Genomic DNA, 24,731 nt, shown 5'->3' on the forward strand with positions numbered 1-24,731 from the left:
CAAAACAGTACATTGAGCGCGTCGCCGAACAAAGTGATACAACGTTCTGTTACTGGAACAAAATGAAACACTTGCCGCGCTTCGAAACAAAGTGCAACGTAAATAAAATAGTGGCCAACGATTTCATGTTTCATATTGATCCAATAACAGATTGGTGTTTCACTTTGTTCGGCGATTTTTTTGCGTTTCGTATTCATCGGCGAAGAGTCAATACGTTGTTTTTATGCTCACGGGTTCATATATATATATATATATAAATATATATGAACATTCTTGCCGAAACGCCACAATTCGAACTCTGCACACGATGTGCTGTTGTGGAAGTCGTGTGCGAAGCGAAACAGAGAGATATAATAAACAAGGCGGATGGCCCGTGTTTGCTGTTTGTACGCGCCAGATAAGCATCTATTTAGCTTCTAACTCTCCAAATCCAGAAGAAATGCTAAACACGAGAACACGAGAACACGTGTACAAATTCACCGCATTTCCGAGCTCCAATCATTTGTTCAACTATAATAAACGACTTTTGTGTTTGCCGAAATGCATTTAAAATAAAATTGAATTTATGCAGCACAAATTTTTCTAGCTTTTTTTTTCTTCTGTAAATCTGAAATGTTCGTGTCGACATTAAGAGCAGTTTGGAGCGTGTTTGTTTTTTTTGTATATTTCAGCAAATGTTCAATATCGATGCGTTCAGTCAATCCTCCAATGCAAATACAACGACATTAATTTGTCCATAGAATGTCATTTATAAATGGGAGCATCGCTAGAAAAAATATAAATACCAATGCATGCACGCACGCACCATGTCCTCATGAAAAATGGCCATTTGACTCCGACTCTGATTCGATGCATGTGTGTCGAATTTGCCCGTAAATCTGTATCAATAAAACATATGATGGACTTTTATTGCCCACTTGAAAAGTTTACCGAATTTTTATATAAATGTTCAAATGCAACAAAATACGAGAGCGAAATAAAAACACGCACGCAGCCAATTCGAATTGAAATTCGTTCCATTTAAAAGTAGCGACAAGTAATCGATGCAATCAATTACATAGAATAAAAAGCAAATATAGAAATAAAATACAACTTTGATTGTTTCACATTGTTGGAGTGGTGGTGGCAGCAACGGTGGTCATACTACAGCCTTTGAGTCTATGGTCGTTTCTATTTTTGGTGTTGCTCATGCCATTCGCTCTGAATAGAATGTTGACCGAGCAGTAAATCGATTTGATGCATTCATGCTCTCCTTCTCTGTCTCCCAATGACTTTCTCTCTCTCTCTCTCTTTCTCTCTCTCTCTGTATCGTTCTCTCCGTAATCACACTGACTTATTTTTCGGCGTGCCGTTGTGTATTTCGGTAAATGCTGTTGCATATATTCGAGTTAACATATCAATTTTTCTCTGTGTGGTATTTATATCGAGACACCGTTGACGATTGAGCATTGAAAACGATTTGTTGCTATTGGTCTGCATCTACTCGATTGTGCTTTCTGTCACAATAAATTTTATTCGTTCAATATGATTTCGATTTGGTTAGATGCTTTTAGCTATAGACATTTGTTTTTTTTTTATTAATCTAGTTTTTCGAGAATCGGATCGTTATTTTCGTTTTGTTGTATTGATGTTTTTTGGTCTTATTCCGTCATAAATTCCCCAATGATACATGCAGTATGTAGACATAGTATTCTATTGAATCGGTCGTGTTGGTATTTTAATTTCTTTTTCCCGAGGACTCGATGACAAACATTTGAACTGCCAAACATTTGTGGGTTCTCTTTTTTTAAAAATAAATTTCAAGCGAATGGAACATATTTTTCTTGTTTTCTATTTTTTTCAACCAGAGCGTCTTATGAGTTGATATCAGCAGCACTAACTAACGTCAGTTGCTGATATCAGCTGCTGACGAGTATGCGTTGCGTTGATTGAACGCATTTTCAGGGAAAGGGAAACGTTCAATTCAAAAATAGGATGTGTATCGATAATTGAACGTTTCCCTTTCACTAAAGGAATATGAATTTTGCACTGCAAATGCGTTAAATCAACGCAACGCTTACTCTTCAGCAGCTGATATCAGCAACTGACGTTAGTTAGTGCTGCTGACATCAGCCCATAACACGCTCTGGTTTCAACATCATAGAGTCTCTCGAATGTACAATTTTCTAGCGAAATAAATTCACAAATATACGTTCGAATGACATTCACCTACTATATGAATCTGTCACTTGGAGATCAATGTTAAGTGAGAGCTCTCTCCCTCGGACGGCTCAGAACATCGTGATTCTAAAATCTATGATTCAATAAGAAAATTCAAGCCGAAACCAACAAATCGAAAAGAAAATGAAAAAAAGTGCAGACATAAATGTGATGGCATTGAAATATTAATGATTTTTTGGTTGCTGATATTGTGAACTTTAGAAGCTACGTATGACAAGCACATCAGCAAAAAAAATCATAGAAGAGGAACTAAAATACTTGAACAAGTTACACATTCACACCATTTTTTATTGGGTCATCGGGCTTTGATCTCTGTCAAAATAGCACATAAATACACAAAATACCATTAAAATATACTTGTTATTTTACACTACATTTAACCAAATGGAGATAAGCGCGTCACTTCGATACGTTCGACAGTGAAAACGAATGTGAGCCATAAACTTGTGCCAGAATTGGAGAAAAAAGAAAAATATACGACACGGATGTGAAGAAGAAGCACGCCAAAACCAAAATAAGAAGCCATAAACTAGCGCATGCAGCGGAAACGATAAAATTTTTTCATTGGAATCGTTTGTGCAACGCATGCAGATAGTGTGAGTGCCGTATGTAACGACCGGATTCAATGAAGAATAATCATAACTTAAGTCAAATATTGACAATGGTTGAAAAAAGAAAGTCTCGCAGTCATCTGATGAAAAAAAACCTTGAAATGTGAACAACAAATCGAACCAAGTACTTGAAAATGTGACGATTGCTATCCAAATGAGATTCATTGTGCACACAAATTGACGTTTCGACATGAAAATGCTGTTTCTTCAGTGGTAAAAATTTGCCATTGCACGCAATATACCGTTGTTTTTCGTCGTTCTGTTTTCAGATTAGGAAGCATGCAGCTCATATTACACTCACAAAAGATTAACAAAACTTGAAAACAACAACAAAACCGAAGAAAGTGAATGGTTAACTCGTTATTTGTCACTGACATACAGCGCATGTAGTGCATTGTGAGCGACAGAGCAACCGAAATACAATACGAACCGAAATGAAATCAAATTAGAGCTAATTAACTTTGAATGAACGGAACGAGAGATTTGGTGGCGGAAGATTGTAAGTTGAAAAAAGGAAGAAAAAAAAACATGTGTTTAACAAGCTGTATTTTCCACTTACCATTTGTAACAGCAATTAAATTCATCCATAATCCCAATAATAGTAAAACTAATCTCGCTTTGCAGCGTGACTGCTGCTTCAATTGGCCATGTGTCAAGCGGATATTCTTAACGCGTTTGTGCAATTGTACACTGCCAACACCATCGTTACTGTTGTTGCTACTGCTTCTGCTGACGACGAAGACGCCGCCGCCGCCGCCACTATCGATGACGGTGGAAGGCTGGAGCATTCTGAATATCGATGCGAAATCCATCATTATTGCATTTATATTTCGCATTCACTTCCTTTCGACGTGTGTCAATGTTTCTTTCAGTCCGTATTCTTACTTGTTCAACTCGATTATATTTTCTCTTTCTCAATGTCTTAAGTTTTTATGTTTAATGTTAATCTCGTTATCGACGTGAAAAGACATAATTTTCATGTTTTCTGTTCCTTCTTTTGTTTTGTTGTTGTCGTTTTCTCTAGTCACAACCTAATAAATCGATGATTGGAAATAATTTGATGGGCTCTTAATACTAAATTATTGCGTTCACTTTGAATGTTTTTTTTCAATCGATCACTTCGTTTATTTTAATGAACGTCATCAAATTCAGTGCAGTGCATGCACAAATAAAAACAGAAATATTCCAAGTCAGTGCAATTAAAATGCATTCGATGCAGCTCTTCTAATTATACAATATGCTCTGCACTTATCAACACCACTTAAATCTTAACACCATCATGCATTTTGCATATTTATTCACAGTCAATTCGAAACATTCACAGAAGTCATTCTTCTCTTCAGCTGTCTGCTTTCTGTCTTTCTCTTTATTTATGCATTTTCTGCAATTACAAACACACTTTTGTTTTGAAGAGCGTCGCTGCACTTGAAAGATTCACAGTTCCTCTTTCACCTTGATTCACGCACATACACACAGTGGGCTTTGATTTTCGTGCCCCTTTTTTGTCGTCTCGTGTCAATCGGTAATCGTAATGAGAATGCTGTTGATATCCAATGCCAACGCTAGGTAGATGCTGCCGACTGGAGTACAACCACCTGAAGTGCTACATCGACGACGACAATGTTGTGATGAATACGAGTCGAGAACGAGAACACAACTTGGCGATCGGGATGGAAATCAGAGGAAAATACCACTGAACCGTAATTTCAACCGTAATTTGGTTTGGCATCAACGAAGTTGACGATAAATGTGGCGCTTAATTGTTTCTGTGGCGGTGTTATTTATTTGATCACAATTACACTGAAGCGGTTTCCTTTGGCTTCTCGTATCGTATAACCGCTGTTTTTCTTCTCTTCTTTCTGCCTTCAATGATATCAGTTGCAATAGATGCTGTTCATTCTGAACAAAAAAAGAAAGGACTTGATTTAGAGTTTCACATTGCGGCCACAAGTCGTTCGTGCGTGACAATAGTGAATGTATGAATGTGTGTAATTGCCAAAATTCGAGATGAGTTTTTAGAGTAGAGGTTTTATCAGGCTGACAGCATCAACGCTGCATTTGCTGCTATTTCGGTTTTGAACGAAGAAAAAAACAGCTCAACAACGTACTCTTAACGGTGAGCCTTCAATTTCCAGAAATTCATCGAAATAACTTTGTTCAACATTCGCCGTCGCTCAGTAATCATTTGATCAAACACGGGAAAGAAGAAAAAATCAACGAACCGATGCGATAAGGACAATATTTTAGACTCTGTCTCAGTCCCAATGAATCCCTGTGCCGTGCAATAATTTATTTCTTCGGTGCGTTATTTAACAATAAAAACAACTGCTTCTTATTTTGACCGTCTGCCTTTTTTGTCTAATTTCCAGCGTTCATTTTCAAGTTGAGAAATAAAATCTGGTTTTTTCCTCACTCCTCTGAATCAAATTTGCGGTGTTATTTTTTTCTCACACAGCGGAGGTCAAATGATACTTTTTCCCTATCTTGGTTGGCTTGCAAAAAATTGGTTACTTTTTTGTAGTCTGTTTGTTGTGCGTTTTTTGGTAAATTCGACGCCGATCCAGCTGAAGTGATGGGAATTCAAAAAAAATCTATATTCTGTTGAAATAAAAACCCTTGCGGTGAATTTATGTGTCGAGTCTCAATACATACAACAAATGCTAATGTATGTTAACGCGCGTATGGCTTTGATTCGATCGTTTTCTCACTTTGGATACTGTGTGCTCGTTTATTTATGGTGCCTTATTCCGCTGTTGCTTAGCATCAATTTCCCTGTGCAGCATTCGATATGTGCTTTGTGCTGTTCGGGGAGCTACAGCCTGCTGCCAAAGTGTGCTGAAACGATAAGAGCAGAATAAACGGTGGATTTATATATTGGAACAAACATTCTAGAACGATATGAAACCTATTCCATTTGGATTCATTATTAAAAGAATACTTATGGCATTCAATCCACCAAGTATATTGTGTGTGTATTGTATATCTCTCTAATGGACATTTTAAAGCATTTATTTCGGTATTATGCCGCATTCACTTTAGAATCGAAAAATTATGTTAATGACGAAAGCAAATATTACACGCTGATGTTAAGCGATGCGCACACAGTGAGGCAGTCAAAGAGAACGAATCATTTTCACGTTCGTCTGTGAAAATGTCAATTTGGTGTGTAGTTGAACAGGAAAAAGAATCAACAAAATTTACAGCAACAGCAGCTCAATATGCGAATAACATCGATACCAATTGAAACTCCTTCTGAACCTTTAAAATTCAATTGTTTCCGTATGCATTGGGGAAATTCGGTGAAAATTATTTATTAAAATTACATTGAGCCAACGCCGCACACTTGAATAGCTCTATTGACTAGATCGAGAGGAGAGTAAGTTCATCTGACTTTGTTGTGAAAGAGAAGAGTAAGTTTCTTTCGACTCAAAAATGGTTAAAGGCGAGTATGTTCATTTTTGGCGGGTCCTCGCGGTTTTCCACGGTTTCCGCGGAACTGATAAGAGATAACAACTTGGTGTCTTTGGCAAAGTTGTAGCACTTGAGGTCTTCTATAACATTGCTGAAGTCAGTTATCTCTTATCTCTTATCAGCTCCGCGAAAAGCGCGAAAAATGATAAGAAAAAAAAAGTTCTATATAAAATTTGCTTTTTTATGTGCGCGATTTGCGCAACTGATAAGAGATAAGAGATAGATGTCTTCAGCAATGTTAAAGAAAACCTCAAGTACTACAACTTTGCCGAAGACACCATGTTGTTATCTTTTATCAGTTTCGCGGAAACCGTGAAAAACCGCGGAGGCTAGACGGGATGCCAACATACTTCCTTTTAACGCAGATAGAATCAACAGAAATCATACTCTCCTCTTTCAAAATATATTAGAATTTTTTTCACATACTCTCCTCTCGATCTAGTCAATAGAGCTGAAAATTGTATTGTTGCCCAAAACATCCAGAGAGTACCACTTTTGTTGTTGTTGTCGGCAAACGTGCAGCATATGTAGGGGAGTGTACCCGGTTGTGGGCAGTCACCGGTTGTGGGCACCCCCAAAATTTTTTTCGACAGATTCCAAAAATGGCGAATCTGAGTATGAGCGATTGTGTATTTTGACAGTCCGTCACTTTCTGCTACAACACCGAAGTGAAAAGACGCGTTTGTTGATGTTTTACGAAAATCGGAAAAAAAATTGGCTAAAAATTTACTTTGAGAAGATTTCAGATTTTTTTTGAAGTGTTATAAAGTGAAGTGAAAAACATCAAAAAGGTGAGTTTTATGCATATATGTGTAGGATTTTCGATAAATTATATGAATCAACACCGTATCCGAGCATTTGTTGATCACCGAGGAATTTTTATGCTCACTTTCAAAATGGCTGCCATTCCCGGTTGTGGGCACCCGTTTGTATCCGGTTGTGGGCACTCTTTGTTTTCGCTTGAAACACTTGTTTTTGAGCTAGAGAGTGCTATATATCGTGGTTTTTGTTGATTGTTGTGGTTTTTAATTCATTTTTATGGATTTTTAGCCATGTCAACTGCGAAAAAGTCAACTGAACCGAAAGCAATTGATGTAAATGCCCTGGTAAAGGCCATTAAGGATTGCTTGATCGACAAGAAGCAAATCAAAACGACTGCACGGTCCCATGATCTTCCTCGTAGCAGTTTGCAACGCTATCTGAAGAAAGTTGAAGAAAATTATGAAGACCTCTCAGCCGTAGCAGATGATGAATTGACGGAATTTGTTCGTGATTGCGGTCAACGTACGCCATCTAATATGATATGTTTTTTATTTCTTTCTCCTGCTCATGTGCTTTGTTTTTAATGTTCTTTTTTGACGTTTATCAATAGGTTTTCACCACTGCCCAAGAAAAGGAACTTGTCGACTACATTTTGCGCTGGTATGCGTGCCAGTTTTTTCACGTGCAAAAATTGCGAAACTGATTTGGACGACGAAGAAAGTGATGAATAATTTGAAAAAAGTGCCATTTTCTATTGTCATTTTTGCCCCTGAAGGCTTCAATAATTAATAAAATTTGATATTACTCAATATTTTTCAATACTTTGGTGGTTTTTACTCATTTTTATCGATTTTTTTGGGGGTGCCCACAACCGGGTACAAATTTTTTTTTGGCCAAAAATGAACACTTTGGAAAATTGGTCACAAATTTTTTTTTAGTGATGGAATCAATGCAAATTTTGCACCAAAACGTTTCTTTAGACCTCTAGCTTTCCATTGATACTCAAATGTCTGCATAATATGAATTCTGTGACAAGTTATGGCTGAAACAAAAAGCGGTGCCCACAACCGGGTACACTCCCCTACGTAATTGATGAATTCAAAAGGTACAAATGAGCTGAAAAGAGTATGAGCGAATAAACGCACGATCGTGTATTCTCGAGCATATTTAATAATGCCGTTAATTAGTTGAATTTCAAAACTAATTGGCCCAACTGAAAATTCAATTTTTATCCAACGCTAGAGCGACACACACAATGCTGCAAAGTGGTCGTTGCTTGTTCTTGCTCTCTTGCGTTTGCTCGAATTCACAAACAACAACAATAGAACCGGCGAAGTATACTCGAAATTTGTTGAATTAAAATACAAAATTTATGGGAATTTTACCGTTAATTTACGAATTGATTTGAATTGTGCTCGAATTCACATTGTTACAATCGATGGTTATTGCCGTTTTTTTGTTTATTATTCAGTTACTACCATTTGCGACCAACGTAGACGTTTCCAAAACTTTTATACCGTATACGCATTTGCATTTGCACGAGCAAGAGAATATTGAAAAACCCCGAAAAACATACGCACACACACCGATCAACTTTTAGTGCCAAAAAAAAAATCGTTTTAATAAATGTCTGCCGTCGTCATCGTTGTTTTTGTTATTGTTGTTGTTGTTGTCGTCGTCGTTATTATTAACTTTTCACAATATGCATGTGCATTTTCGTGCTTAACTCGCCAAAAACTCTCGCTATTCATTCATGTTTCGATTGTTGAGTGTGTTTGTTCGTTCAGTAAATCGGAAAAGTTATTATTTTCTGATGCAACCACACATGCATGCATTCCCCACACAAATACAAACTCAGTGCCGCTGTTGAGCTGATAATATTATCCACGAATGGAACAATGCAGCAAAAACTCTCGAAAAAGTTTTTCGGCGAGTGAAAAATCAGAGAAATATTCGCCAGTATTCAGTGCAAGTGGTATTGCTTCCACTTGCCAGTTCGCTACATCGTTATAATTAAACTGTTTTATATCAGAGAGAATGAGAGAAAGAGAGAGCGAGAGTGGAAATCAGTGGAAAATGCACAGTACACACATATCCACCCACATCCACCCACATCATCGCCGTACATGCGATGGTTACAATATATGCCAAACTCATGCAAAAACTACTATTGAAACACCAATAGTTTTGATTAAAATTTCAAATTGCCTCTTAATTTATAATTTTTCATATTTTGCCTTTTGCCGCTTATAGTTTGGCGTGTTGCAAATTGCCAGTTGATATAGCAATGCTTTTGTGTTTATTGGCAGTTTTTGTTCGGAACGCAAGCGGATTGTACATTTTACCGTGTGTTTGTCACACTGGATCATCGCATTGCTCTGTTTTACTTGCATTATTAACATGTACCGGTAGTGAATGTGCGTATTTCAGTCTGATTTGAACGGTTCAGTGTGTGTGTCGAATTGCTTTGGGCAAACGTTTTTGGTTGGATTCCATTTTGATGCATCAATTCATTTCGTTGGCGTCGCCATGTTGATGCGATTGCAATATTGAATTTGATCACAGAATGAAAATTTAATCATTTTTTCGGTTATTTTCGGTAATACCATTGTAGTTTTTCGAACTACAAAATGTTTATACTCTTTTACTACTCAAATGTTGACAACAAACATACTCCTCGATGCAGCAGCAGTAGCTGCAATTTCGAAATATCACCAAACAGGAAAAAATGGGAGAGGGAGAGAGAGAGAGAGAAAACAATTCGTTGCAAAAATCCCATTTCCAGATGCATGGCACATATGCGATATAATAATAATGGATGAGAATCGAGAAGGAGTTACTGAGCAGCGACGGCAGCGACTGCCGCACCATGGCAACTGTATATGCCAATTCATCGAGAGATTCTGGTCTCTATCATTCAAATTTCCGTGTATTTTACCGAATGAAACACACAGAGAACAAAAAAAAACAGCAAAAACAATGCATTTACTGTTTGTTATTTTCTGTTTGCATAACGAGAGAGAAAAAAGAACGCCGAATAAAAACAACAACAGTATTTGGTACAGAACACAAAAAGCAACTCGTTTAAACAATAGTGCATTGGATATTGCACATGCATTCTACTCAGGAATATCCGTTTTTCATTTGCTCTTTTTTCCCTCTGTTTGGCGTATGCACTTTTTTCTCTCGATTTACTGTTGCTACCGTTCTTTTTTTCGCTCATACTACACATTTTTTTCTTCTTCCTTTGTTTGGTTTACAGTACGTATACGTCTACCAGCCACTCTATATAGTGTATCGCCTATGCCATATTTAAGCCAGGCAAACATAATTAATGTTTGATTATTTAAAACAAAAACAACAACATAAAACGAGAGAAGAGAAAAAGGAAACAAAAAATATTGGTGAACGGTGAAACCGTGATCGAACCGAACCGAACCGAACCAAAACACAATTCACCTCATTTGTGTAACAATTATACATGGGGAATCGATAATTTTCTCGTCGATTTGGTATGCGCTTCTGGTTTCATGCTCTTTGTTCATTATGAGTGTATATGTATGTATGCTGAGTTAGCAGCTCCTTGTAGCCATTAATCGACTAGGCCGGTCAAGCTGTTTCTCCATCTCTGTCTCGGTGTGTTTCGATTCGTTATTCGATATATAAGTTTTGCATTTGATGAATATTTCCAGAGCGAATGAATTCGTCCCATACAACCAGAAACTTCACAAAACAGATCGATCGATCTATCCGTTGCACGTTTACATTTCGTAGAACTGATTAATCGGTTTGAGGTCACATAAAACTGTAGCCAAAAACATTTCGCTTCTTTTTTCCGTCGCTATCTCAACAACTGGATTGGGGTAAAGAGGGTCATCATCTCTCCATTGCTGCTTCTATTCAATCGATTCGAATGTGTAGCTTTTCGAAAGCGTAAAATGTCTGGTGCAAAATTTTGAACAAGCGAATCGGCACTACGAAGCTAATGTGGTTAAATTGATGACCTGTAACCTGTTTGTGAGCACTGAGAGCTGTACTCGTTATTTTATTTATTAGATGCACCGAAGTGAGAGACGGAGAATCGAGCATTAAAATTGGAGAACGTAATAAATTATGTTAAATACATAGCATACACAACGATCGAACCCATTGTTTTAGACTCAATTGAACAATTCAGACAACAATCAAGTACACCCATCGACACACACACACACACAGAGAGAGAGAGAGAGAAAGAGAGGGGGAGAGAGCACTTTCAATAACCGATGCCCGTTTTTCGCATATCTTTGTAATATCGATCGTGTAACAAATTCAAGCGTAAAAAAATGTTCAAATCGGTTGCACGATTCCATTCATTTTTTTCTCTGTCTCTCCTTGCTTTTTACCATATTCTTCCGCAGCAAAATCGGTACTACAGTCTGTCGCTTTGGAAATAGTTGAGCCGATTGTCTATTATGAACGTGCATCGGTTTCTTTCAGGTTCTATCTGTCTGATGGAGGTAAAAATGCGTGAGCGATTTTAAATTGCGCATATTCTTTCCATACACATTTCGCGGTCTAAGCGTGGAGAATGTGTGTTCGTGGTGCGTTATGTTGAAATGCTCATTTAAAATGCAACCGATTTAAATCTCAGCTTCGGGATTTAATGAGCAAACTAAAGCACAGTTGCTTCATAAAAACGATTCGATTGTTTTCTTTTCTTTCTTTCTGTTTGTGCCAGTTCGGTTGCATATTTTCGGTAAATTAACGCAGCTCAATAACAGCAATCAGAAGGGATTGCGCAATAATCGGATTCGTATTTCCATTGAAATATCCGAATTCAACAATAGCGAATGTCAGATAATTATAGAGACAAACGATTAATTTAACCAAAATAAGACAATGACTTTGAGTGTGGCTTGATTTGGCGTTTGCTTTTTTCCCGCTCACTCCAATCCTTCACACTGCGAGTGCGAATGATCTGAATAGCGTTCGGCAGTCGTTAAAAATGAATAAAAGCCGCTTATAAATTAAAGCCATGCAACATAAAAAGACCGCATTTGGCATTTGTCATATTGACTGCGCGAAATAAATGGCCAAAATGGCGTCTAATACAGAGAATATTTTCTATATTTTGCATATTGCACCGCTATAAATCATCGGCGATGCCGAAAACTATCCCATTTGGCCGAGTCTATTTAACAACAACACAAACAAACTAAAACGGTACTATATCGTTCGAAACGAGAAAAATATATAAATAAACAAATGACAAAACCAGCGCAATACGATATTTCACCAGAAATATAGAAAACGCAAAGATTATGCACTGCTTTTGAAAATATGCATGATTTATTTCAAGTGTTTGATTCTATCCGAATCTAATCGAAATATCAAATATTATACGTATCATTCAAATAAGCCAAATTTTGTGCTATGCTCCCTATCCCTCTCTTTTTCTGCGACACACACTGTGTCTCTCTGTCTGGTTATCACTCGAAATGCATTTTCAAAGTGCTCTGCCCACTCATTAGAGATGCGAATGAAATCTACAACGCAGTCGATGGGCAAAATTGACAATTAGTTTAAATCCGGTCTCAAGTGCCTGTGCGCGCTTCTATTGAATGTGGCGGTATGACAACGATTGTCGTAAATATATATGGGGCCATATATGGTTTTGAATTTTGGACCAAACGCTGCAACGCTTTTACATGAATGCTAGAAATGATGGGGCGAAATGCACTTTTTGCAACGAATTCGAATTGATATGTTAGAACAATTCAAATAAAATGCATAAATTAAATTTTATATATTGTGTATGGCTATTCTACATCGAATAACAATTTGCCTGCGATGCGACGACAACGACGACTATGACCATCCCAATCTCGCATGTACCAGACAAAACGCCAAAAATTGTTATTATCTATCAGTTTATCTTCATAGTAACACATGAAAAACTATGACTAGACCAACAGGAATTCCAAACGCGCCTATTGCAAATAAAATTGCTGCTGGTGCTGCTGGCCAGGCAGTTTTTCCTTTACGTTTGTCGTTCAAATACACTAGAAATATAAATATGCAAATGCAAATAAAGTTTGATTATAAATCACGCGATTTCAATTGTCTATGCGAACGGAATGCGCGATTTCATATTTCCATTCAATCGAATTGCATGAAATATGCATTGGATGCACGTATGTGCTTGTGCATAAAAGTCATTTTGCAAGCCAAATGACAAACACACACGCACATACGCACACATACACAGCATACGCAACATAAAAATCGCTAGCGTTTCTGGTTTTTTCACGTTCATTCTTTGTTTATTTGCCGTATCTTTTGATTTATCTTCGTTCATATTTTCATTTGACAACGCGTTTTTCTGTCCAGATGGCATTCATTGTCTTCATTTACTTGTGATTCGTTCTTTTGCTCGTTTCTGTAGTAAAATGCATAGCCAGAGTCTTTTCAAATGAAGCTACAGGATTATCTATAGATTCTAAAAAAAAACTCATTGAAATGAAGAAATAATCGAATGCTGTGGTGTATGCTAATCGGCCAAACATGACATACACAGCACAAAACGAATGGAAATCGCATTTGCGCTGTGAGACAGAAAAAATCGACCGTTTGTGTGCAAACGATCAGAATTCAGCACAAAAATTGCGATCAAGTTCTCTAAAGAAGGAAATTGAGTGACAAGCGTTAAAATAATGGCAAATTATACAATACAACATCGGTGATGTTGCATAATCAAAGCACCCAGCACAAAGGCATTGCCACCACATCGATTGGCTAATTTTGGCATAAAACTCCAGGTATCCCAACTAAAAGCGCATTCGTTTTATGCAATTTAAAAATGATTGGTCACGTTTCAGAATCGTTTGTGAATAATAACGAATGCATTGTCACTTGAAACGATCGCTAACAAATATGGACATAATTCAAACACTCCAATGACTTTTTTGTCAAGTGAAGAGCAAAAAAATGAGTCATGAACAATTTGAATAGAGTGATACCAAGAAGCAAACAGCAACAAAAATGTAACTCAACGTGTCAACTCTATTTCTTGTTGGAACTCGCGGGTCCAAAATGGTTGTGTGAAAATGTGCGTTTTCAAAGAAAAAAAAATAAATTCATCACATTGCGCAGTAGTCAATTGAAAATGTCAGGCGCGCGAGGAAAGAGCCTTTTATGATGTGAACATAAAATTTACAACGGCGGCAAAAATAGCAGATTTTATAAAATGAAGCCACAAAATATACGTCGACAGACGAAGTGCAACGTACAACGTATTCATTCATGAGTGAACACTGCACATTCTTGAAATGTGCACGCCATGGCAATATTGAGTGATATTCATGCAAATTCATGAATTGTCCATTGGCAATATGGTCGAAATAGAGTCTCAAAATGTGTGCAGGGGGAGAAATCATCGCACTATGATTAAGTTCAGCCGCGAAGATTACAAATATAATGGAAAATTCCGGGAATTTCAAGCGGTAAACTTCACTCTCGCATATTCTAAGTTTTTCTAAATGAATTCGGTTTTGGTGCACGTTCATCGTACATGAATTTAACGATAAGTGATTATAAGACCATTGATATTTTCGATGTATGAGAAAGAGAATGGGGCCCGTGCTCACTTTTCACCATTTGATATATATCTCTCTATCCTTCACCCCTTCTGTCTTTTTCCCGAAACGATAATTACTATAAAATACTTGGTATTTTGCGTACAATGCACATTCATTATTGTTAACTGCAATGTATGAAAATAAATCGCAGAATATATTGGGGCTCGATTCGAATGCACACTCAAAGCTCGCACACAGATGGTCGAATCAATCAATTGACAGCAGCATTGAGTGAGTATACTGCACACGAAATGCAGGGACCTAGATACAAACGCGTCTCGTTTGTCCAAGGGAATTTTGCCGTTGCGTCCCATCTCGGCAATTGCATATAGCATCCAGAATATATTCATACGTTGGATATAGCGGAGCGTGCGACTGGACAAAACGACACAAAGTCAAACTGAAACACAACCATGGAGAAAAACATAAATTGAGATTTATACGCATTTTACGAGCACGTTGAACTATTGAACGACTATATATTCTGGTCGGTAAACTTTGGCATTGTGTGTCAATGTTGCTAAATAGGAAACATGATAAACAGTTGATTATTTGGATTTGAGTTCATCGATGATACTTCGTGGTAAATTACCACTGGTAATGGCTGTACAGACGACGTTCTAAATCTAAGTACTAATGCGGCTCTACAACACTCGAAATATGCCATTGCGGCGGCAAGTGAGAGCGAATGAACGATTCGATCGACCGGCCAGCCAGGAGAGGGATCGAGGGGCCAGAAGTGTTCAACTGTCGTATGGTTTGCAACGAACAAACTACGTTCGAAGTTCGAACGAAAACCATTGTGTTCTGTTCATCCAATGATTCTATTCTTATTATTACGTTATTTACATTCGGAATTCAAATATTCTTAGATGATTTCAATTTATTTGAAATAATATTGCCAGACAATGTACACATGCTGTCTATTGTCTCACGTTCTTTGTGCACACATTCAGCGGTGGTAAACAGTGAAAATGCAGACAGCGGCTATTCGTGTGACAGCGCGAGCGCGCATCCAATCACACCAATTGAAAACACGCACATTCATTTAGCACGAGTGCAAGCACAAGCATATTGTGTGTTGTCTGCGGCGGTGGCATCGTTTGATGCACTCGCAATTAATAAATACACTTAGGTTTAGCCGGTAGCAAAACGGTGCGATTTTATTGAAGGGAACCGAAGAAGCACATAAAAAACAACGAGGATAAATAAATAAACAAAAATTAAAAATCATTATCAATGCCATTATTTTGTGGAATTTGTTTAGGGCGGTTTCGCGCACCAAACGAGTTCATTTAGTCGCAGGTAGATACTATGTACTGCCGCTGCTCCGTTCTGGTTTGGTTTGGTGCGACATTGCATTTTCTGATGGGCGCTGCAATTGTAGCCAATTTACATGGCTCATCGTTTACTACCGTGTTTTCTGTCAGTCTGCTATTTTGTTATACATTATTACGGTTGCATTGGCAACCGCACCCACTCAAACAGCCGCTTTTTCTTTGTACACTTATTCTATGTATATAGTTATATATATATATATATGTGTGTATGTGTGTGAATGGGGCTTGATATTCTGTGCCGTTTTAAACATCAACACGAAGTTCATCGATAACGACAACAACAGCTATTGGTGCGGAATGTAATCTCTTCATGACGTCGATGGTGCTTCGAGTCAGCACAAACATTGAGGTTCGGAAATGTTGATGGCTTGTGCACTCAGCAATTGGGAAGACAGAGAGCGAACAATATACAGGCAACCGAATCATTTCCCGATGTTTGCCTTCAATTCATATGCACATTGCACAGTGCTGAATCAAGCGAATGTCGGCACAAATCTACACACGTATACATCGGCTTCGGCATATGCACTTCATTCACTAATATACGGACATGTCTCTCGTTCATTGCAATACCCTTTCGGTGTACAATGCATATAAACAAAAAGCAAAATGATGACAAGCACCGGCACAACAAATTCCAGATATTTATGCATATTTGGTTACGGCAATTCGACTCATTCAACACACAAACAATTCAAATGAACACACTCGGCTGCATTTCAGAGGGAACGGCCGATGCCGCGACAAGTGCGTAATGTAATTTCAAAGTCCGAAAATGAACGGGTGAAACAGAAAAAAACAATAATGTATAGCCGAAGCACGGTTCGTTCGTAACTCGACTAATGCATTCAAAACAATTTGCCACCGAAATTGAAATATGCACCGCCGCATTTCAATGAAAGCGTAATAAATTTTCGGGATTCGCATTCGAATAGCAAAACATGCATATCAAATCATTTGTCTACATTTTCTCTCTCGTCATTTTGACATTTTCCCTTCGTGCTGATTGCTTCATTAATTTTTCTAATGGCCGAAAAGCATCTTTCATTTGTTCTGCCAGAGTGAACTGAAAAAAATACTGTGGCAATTATGGAAATAACCTTCAAGTATCCGCGTATTTAGTTTGCTTCGGCTGCTTGCTGCTACTGTTCTTGAGTCATTCGGATCGACGGTAAGGAAACCAAATTCAACAACGACATTTCGACGACGACAACAACTACGACGAGAATGAGCATATGTATGTATGTATGTTTTTTTGCATGTTGAGGCGCGGCACTTGTCCGTGTCATGATAAATTGAAATTTAATTACAAATCTTCCAATTAATCCACGCGATTAACAACAATCAGCTCTATCTCCGTGCCACTCTCACATGTAAATATTTACATTATTTATATTGGCCATTAATTTATTTATTACTCGGGCATCGATTAAAGATCCAGCGACGCCAGAGAGAGCGGAAAAGAGCAAGAACACGTCGATAATGCGACGGTTTACACTAACAAGTCAGAAACAGTTTATTCTGGGCATGAGAAGAGCATTTAGCGTCGTGCGGTAATTAGATGAGATTTACGCCGATCAGAACCGGCCAATTGAAATACGTTGTGCAAGAAGAGGCTACTCTTTTGCAGAATGAAAAAAATTATACAAGCAAAAACCAAAACAAATCGCACAAAGAATATGTCGCGATTTTTGTTCGATGTCAATTTTTATTTAAGGGCTGTGCGAATAAAAATGAAAATGACAATCGCAAATTCCAATGCATATGTTGTGATAATGTTGTTGTTAAGAAACAAAAGCGAAGGGAAGAAAAGAGAAAAAACTTGCAATTTCTGCATTGAAGAAGAAAAACAGCAGCTTTCGAATCTGAAGAATGAAACGCGTCAAGCGACAACCAATTTTTATTGAATTACAATTTCATCAATCTCATTATAGTCGCTTGTTATATGTATGTATCGTTGATGTAAGAAAAAAACAGTGTATCGGCAACTGTTGCCTTTCGGCAAGTATGGCATTTCAGAGACGTGCACAATTGGTGTTTTTTTTTCAATTTAGCAACAATAACAACAAAAAACGCATTGCATAACATAATTTACATTAAAACGCCATTATTCGCTGGTGATCAAGGGAAATTGAGTCGCAATGCAGATAAAATGATAGTTCCACTCTCGCACTTGATGTACAGTCGATTTGAGAATTGCAGCGCATTCAATTCAACGTAGGGCTCATAATTAAAGAAATTAATTGGAAACATTAAGAGGGAAGAAAAAACAGACACATACACACACAGCAAATGTACAATGAAAATAGAGGGGCCCTGTTTGTCGTGTACACCGCAAATTCCATCGAGACATTTAGTGGCATGTGAGCGCTTTTTATCATCAAAACATTTTATCACCAGAACGTTGTCAGCTCAGCTTCGACAGAATAAAATGTCGATGACACGAATCTTTGTGCATGGGAACTTTTCGCGTTACTTTTTTCGTATTCATCTATCGAAAAATTTGACTACATAATCGATGTCAATCAAGATTCGGCCGTTTTGTTTGGTCATGCCGCATTTTAAGGAAACGACTACAAACAGGGAGAGAGCGCTAATGTGAATTGGATCATTCTCATAAAGTGAGAATACCTCATTGATATTTGAAATTGTTCCTACATAAAAAAAGTAAAAACACTACATTGAAATCGCCCTACCCGAAGTCATTTCGGCAAATTTGCCAAGATTTGAATATTCATCTATTGATATTCAGTCATCGCAACGAAGTTCACTAGAGAGTGCTGAACACTCTCTCTCCCTCTGTATGTGTCTGTGGGTGCTCCTTGTGCGTTTTTTTTTATTTCGATACGAACGAAAATATATTTACCTAAATCGAAATTAGTAGATAATTATAGGATCGTATAGTGATTGCAAGCGATCAACAAATTCAAACTTAACATTCAGCGTGCACAATTAAATGATCTTGATGCCTAATGAAAAGATGCAAAGAATGAAAGACAGGAAGACGAAATGAAGCAGAAAGAGAAAACGCAATGGAAGACAACTAAAAACAAAGAAGATAGCGACGCGGGAGAAAATTCAGCATCAGAAACCAGTTGAGTTAATTGATTACGAACATTTCGAAAGGAGTGCAATCAATGAGTCGATAGTTTTCTCTGTTAAATTTTTGAATTAATTTCAAAATAATAGGTTCTCCACGAGGGAACTGAAATGTTCTCACTTGAAGATCAAAAACAAACTCGTATTCAGAAAATATATTCACATCGTTTTGGGTAATAAGTTTGAGACGAAAAAAACAGAAGAATGAATTTTTTTTGGTTGGAAGTTTTGAGCGCACACATCTTCAAATAATTTTGAACAATTGGCGGTTCATTGTTTCTTGTAGTATCAGGTAAAAAAGAACACACGAACTGGACAGACCAACTGCATAAACACTAAACGAGGGAATTTATTGAAAGAAATTGGTTAAGGAACACGATTATTCCAGTTATCATCATCACTGGACTGCATTTTTTCTACTCTCCGATTGAATATCAACAGCCAGTAAGCACATAAAGATAAAGTGCATCTCAATGGTACCGTGATTTCTTTGTATTGCTCTTCGGCTCTTCTTTTCGGATTTTTTGCGCGCATCGCTTTTTGTTTTAATTGAAATGGATAAATCTACTTATTTGCGCAGTTGATACGCTGCGTTTTTTCTCTTCTTTCGCTGATACGAAAGAATAGTTCCTTTTTTGCTTTTTGTTGTTGTTTTTTTTCCGCAGAAATTATGGAGTAGACAACCATTTAATGTGGAGCGCACTCACTCATAGATAAAAGCCAATTCAGGCGAATGAGAGTGTGGAAACAAGTAGTGATTTTGTTGTTGGCATTGTCTTTCCGCCCATTCAAAAGCAGCTCTTCATCTCTACTCATTGTCGACATTGCGAGAGTTGTGCGTGTACCGAGTGCGAATCTTTTCAGAACTACAAATGAATGCTCTCTTTCTTTTTCTCTCTCTCTCTCTCTCTCTCTCTCTCTCTCTCGCAAAATTACTGTGTGAAATTTATTTATTTACTCTCATTTTTCTTCGCTGTGTTTCGTTTTCATGCGTTTTCGCGTCGAAGCCATCACAATACATATTTTGCACAACAATTGACCGTTTCCTTGTTTCATCTTCAATCTCTTATTTTTAGTGGGCATTTTAATGGAGACGGCCTTTTTCGTGTTAATCCGTTAATTTAGTTTCTCCGTTTCCTTTCTCGAAATCGTTTTGTTGAATGCTCAAATTGCGAGGCTTTTTGTGAAAAATTGTTAGCTGAATTTTTTTGCTCGGCATGTTTTTTTTTCTATTTAGCTCCTCTTTTTCGAAAACTTGGGCGAGTTAAATTGACCCACACGTACTTACACACATTGCATGCGATTGTTACTTTTGGTTGTCACCCAATCCCTCAAATATGGTCGTTTTTTTGCCGCTGCCAGGCAATAAAGTGAAATTCACAAAGTAATGTTATGAGCATGTCGCATAGTATCACATGGAAAGCCACACAGCTGAATCGTTTTTAGCTGAACCAACTTTTAATTATATTTCCTTTCCATTGAAGACACTGCCCAACACTTATAATGATGGTCTTTCATATTGCTGCTTTGGACAACCACAAATTATTATGCTTCATTCGAAACCATGCAGTACCGATTCACTCTCAACACATCGCAACGCGCTCGCGCGCACTCAAAAAGTTAAATGTTAATTGTTGAGTTCATTGTCTAGATTTCAATGTGTCCGCCTCCTATGTGAGACAGAGAGGACTCCCAACTCCACACATACACACACACACACACACACAATTTTTATTTGGTGTATGTTTTTTTAATCGATAACTAATTTTCGCATCGAAATAGCTGTTGTTGTTGAATTGCAGTCGTGATCGTTTTGTGTTGTTTATTTGACAGCTTTTAATTAAATGACAAGAATCAAATATTGGTAGGCAAACGATTTTCTGCAGTCGGCTTACTGCGCGTCATCAGAGGGAAAGAGTGTGTGTGTGTGCATTACTTCTAAGCCAATAAATATTCCATGTCATTTGCTCGGTTCTTTTGCTGTTTTTTACACATATACATATATGTAGTCGCAATTTGTTCCTCCCAGCATTTTGCAATCACAATGCACCCCACATTTAAACAAGAACAACAACAACAACAACGATGATGATGACGACTACAGTGTTAGTGCGGGGAAGCCGAAAATGTGCAAATGTTTTTCGGATGTGTTTCCGACAACAAGATGCATTTGAATTATAATCTATCAATGGCAGATACCAGCGCATTTGTGTCAAACAAACGCTTATTATTGACGGCAAAAGTGAGCGCCGTTTCACTCCAACTCTTCTGCTCGCACATACACACTCTCAGAATGGCCAACTAATTATTGACTGCAATACAAAGGCGATGCTTCTTTTTCGATTATATAAATGATTGTAGGGCTGTTTTTGATGGGAGGGAAGGCGATGGAAGCGAGCGTGAGTGCGCGTCACTCTCACTTTTGGCATTTATCATGACAATCGATATTTTTAAAAGCACAATCGAATGCCAAAGCGTGGCACAGCATAATGAACCACTTGTGATAGCATTCAAATGCACAGCCGAAAAGAAAAACGAAATAGAAAATTGGAGGGCACAACTTTTAACCGTGGAAAAGAAGAAAAAAAACCTACACGCACCCAAAAGCAGTCAGATATACTTGAATTAGTGTGTGTTTGTGTACGGAGTTGAGAATGGCTTTGGAAAATATGGCAGAAGAGGGTTCGTCACTTTCTTAGCACGCACTAGGGAGAGAAAATCAAATTGATGGCAGCCCATTGAATGTGCTACTAAACGTCTTCAAGACATTGATGCACTGCCGTCACAAAATGAGCGACGAAAAATGTTATTACCATTCAATTTTCTTGGAAGAAATAAGCAGGAAAAAATTCCAATTTTGTCTGCTTTTTGTGTATGTGTGTGTGTCGTCTGATCTCCCTCCACACGATTCATATGAAATTCTGCATCTTTAACTCAATGCGGCGGCGGCGACGAAGATGGTGGTGGTGGGCAACGATGAACGCGAAAGACGTACACGAACAAAGATGACGAAAAATGATTTATCGTACATCATAAAGATTCATAAGTTGATCGTTTTCACCGTGCCCGAGCCAGAAAAAGGGAAAAAGCAAAGAAGCACAAGTGAAGACAGTGCACGTCTTTCTTTCGGTGGGGGAAACAGCCAGTAGAACAAATAGTATCCTTTTATTGCAATATTAAACGGATGGTGGCATGTTTATGCGTCACCATCAAACTCCATCTGCCATTCACACACACACATACGCTTTCACATCAGCCACACTGTTTGTATTGGGTGCTATTTGTAACAATTGCTAAATAAACAAATGCATGCAGCGAAACGAAACTATTGCCGATTATTTGCGAACGATTTGCCACTTGCGATTTATTCATAGCGAATAAAAGGCAAACGGGGACACAATCATTTGATTGAGTTTACGCGCCGAAACATAAGCAGATTTGGTAAGTTTTCTTTCACTTCTACTTCTCTCCCCATCATCTATTGTTGTTTGCATCCACACATTATAATTCGTGTTCGCTTTGTCGGATCGTACAGCATGACCCGAATCAGTCGCACAACATCACACATTTAGCCAGACCAAAAGCGATTTTAGCATGTTCATTGCGATTATATTCTCGATGTCCAATATCCTTGGCTGTGTCTTACACTTTCTTTTGCTGTGGACTGTGGACTCGTAAATGTGCTGATTCAACGATGAAACTAACATGTGTTTGTACGATGTGCACATCTATGTCAATTATATGTATGTAGCATATATTTGCTTACACTGCATTCGTCGAATTAATACTTCGGTGAAGTGTCCCTCTTTCTCTCACATTGAATGTGTACAAGCAAAATAGATGAACCAACTAGACTAGAGAGAAAAATGGACACGAAAATGACAATGGAAATGCAATCTTGGGTGCGACAGGCGCTTGAAAAGCCAAAAACGGATAGGATAGGATAAGATATTATTATTATTATTATTATTATTATTATTATTATATTGTTGTTGTTATGGTGCTCTTGTCACTTCCATATGGTTTGTGTTGTGAAATATTAGTCCGTGCAAAATAACTGCCAAATAGATTTGATATTAATATTGTAACGTTATTCAATCATTCAACCGGACGGCAGCAGGAGTAGCAGCACTCTCGTACAAAAACAATTTTGAATGGTCTCTCAATTGGGATTAGTGTTTCTAATGCCATCGAGGCATTTTGGTGCGTGTGTGTGTGTGTATATATATATGAGTGCTTGTTGTATTGAAAGAGTGTGGAAAAATAGAAAGGGAGCCGGAAAACTTGTAACATTCTTCTCTCTTAAATCAATTAAAACTACATGCAAAAGGCATGCACTCAGTTCAGCTCAGTATGTTTTTTCTGGGCAAAGCCAAACAGATCTTGGAGACTAGCAAATAATATAAAACATGTTCGTATTATGTAAGGAAAACTCCATTACGACGTACTCGTTCAAAAATCTTCGAAGGAGCGTAACTAAGATCTGGGAATGACGTTTTATAGGCATAAAAATTGAACTCATAAATTGCCGATTATCTGAACCTATTTCCTAATATGTATGTACGCTTGTACTCGTAAATATATGGAATTTCCCACATTTCCATTGAAAGTCGTATTGATTCTATTTTTCTTCGGCTAACGTTTCGGTTTAACCAAAATTGTTTGACGTTTCGGGGAAATCGTCAATCCCAAGAAAATTCATTAATCAACGCGAACAGATGCGAACCGCAACTTATACACACATAGCAATATACCGTTTGCTACGCCTTCACAATGATTTTCACACTTTTTTCTTCTCAGTCTATCGCGTCTTGCCGAAACTTTAACACTAGCGCACGCACCGAATGTTTGATTAAGGGAATTTCACACGCATTTTCGGTATTTTCTTTGTATTTTAACTGTAAACTGTGAAATCTGTTTATTGTCTTTGCGTTTTTATGTCATTTGCCGTTTATATTTCAAATTATTGCTGTTATTGTTGTGGTTGGATCGTTAGTTCAAAGTGAGCGCGCACACATATTCCCATTTTTATTGGCAATACGTAAATAGCTCAAGAGCAGATCGTTTCCAATTCATGAAATTAGATTCAATGATGTTTCGGTGCAGTTGCGTCTTCTGCAATCACACACCAGGTTCAATTCAGTGTTTGTCCAAACAATGAAAACCTAGCAATTTCCCCAGCCCGTTTGCAATGCATGATTGATGTGTCAGGCGCACTCACGTGCGAAACCATCATAAAACTGGCTAATTTCTGTGCGTGTGTATGAATGTGTCTCCGCACTGCGATGCAAATGTTGTGGAACGGTAAAACACAGTAAGTGTCTATTTGTTTGTCTGTTCAAATCCTCAGCACTGAAGATCGAATACACCCAACAAGAGTATTTATACAAAAATGAACAAGTAAATTAACAATATTTTATTGTTATTCTTCTGAGAACTTGCTCTGCTCCGAACCACCACATCAAAACCACACTCCAATCAAAAGAAGAAGGTGAAGTAAAACGCAAATGGCAAAGCAATATGCAATATTCAAAGACTCTATTTACTCTGCATAAATATGGTATTTGTTTATCGGAGAGATGAGCACAGCGAATGCACTAGCGACATAA

General features: G+C 37.7%; 2 protein-coding genes across 3 annotated transcripts in view; one reads left to right on the forward strand and one right to left on the reverse strand.

Annotated features, from left to right (window-relative positions):
* The window catches only part of LOC129574059 (protein sax-3), a 170,419-nt gene that overhangs the window by 141,000 nt on the left and 4,688 nt on the right, over positions 1-24,731 (reverse strand). The window contains exon 2 of the mRNA XM_055455417.1: positions 3,391-5,666. Within this exon, the coding sequence (XP_055311392.1) occupies positions 3,391-3,667 (277 nt within the window). The 5' untranslated portion in view covers positions 3,668-5,666. The remainder of the gene's footprint in view (positions 1-3,390; positions 5,667-24,731) is intronic.
* Positions 6,902-8,027, forward strand: LOC129574063 (uncharacterized). 2 transcript variants are annotated; one of them, XR_008688655.1, is made up of 3 exons: positions 6,902-7,093; positions 7,353-7,586; positions 7,675-8,027. XR_008688655.1 is itself a non-coding variant. In XM_055455421.1 (2 exons), exons 1-2 carry the CDS (start codon positions 7,355-7,357, stop codon positions 7,851-7,853), a joined length of 411 nt encoding a protein of 136 aa, XP_055311396.1. In that variant the 5' UTR covers positions 7,330-7,354; the 3' UTR covers positions 7,854-8,027. The 2 variants fall into 2 exon arrangements, 1 of the variants encoding a protein (XP_055311396.1); XM_055455421.1 differs by lacking the exon at positions 6,902-7,093 and having other exon boundaries at positions 7,330-7,586.

The sequence above is a fragment of the Sitodiplosis mosellana genome, unplaced genomic scaffold (assembly GCF_009176505.1).
Source record: "Sitodiplosis mosellana isolate CC-2019 unplaced genomic scaffold, AAFC_SMos_1.0 Smas_scaffold_6150, whole genome shotgun sequence".
Lineage (NCBI taxonomy): Eukaryota > Metazoa > Arthropoda > Insecta > Diptera > Cecidomyiidae > Sitodiplosis > Sitodiplosis mosellana.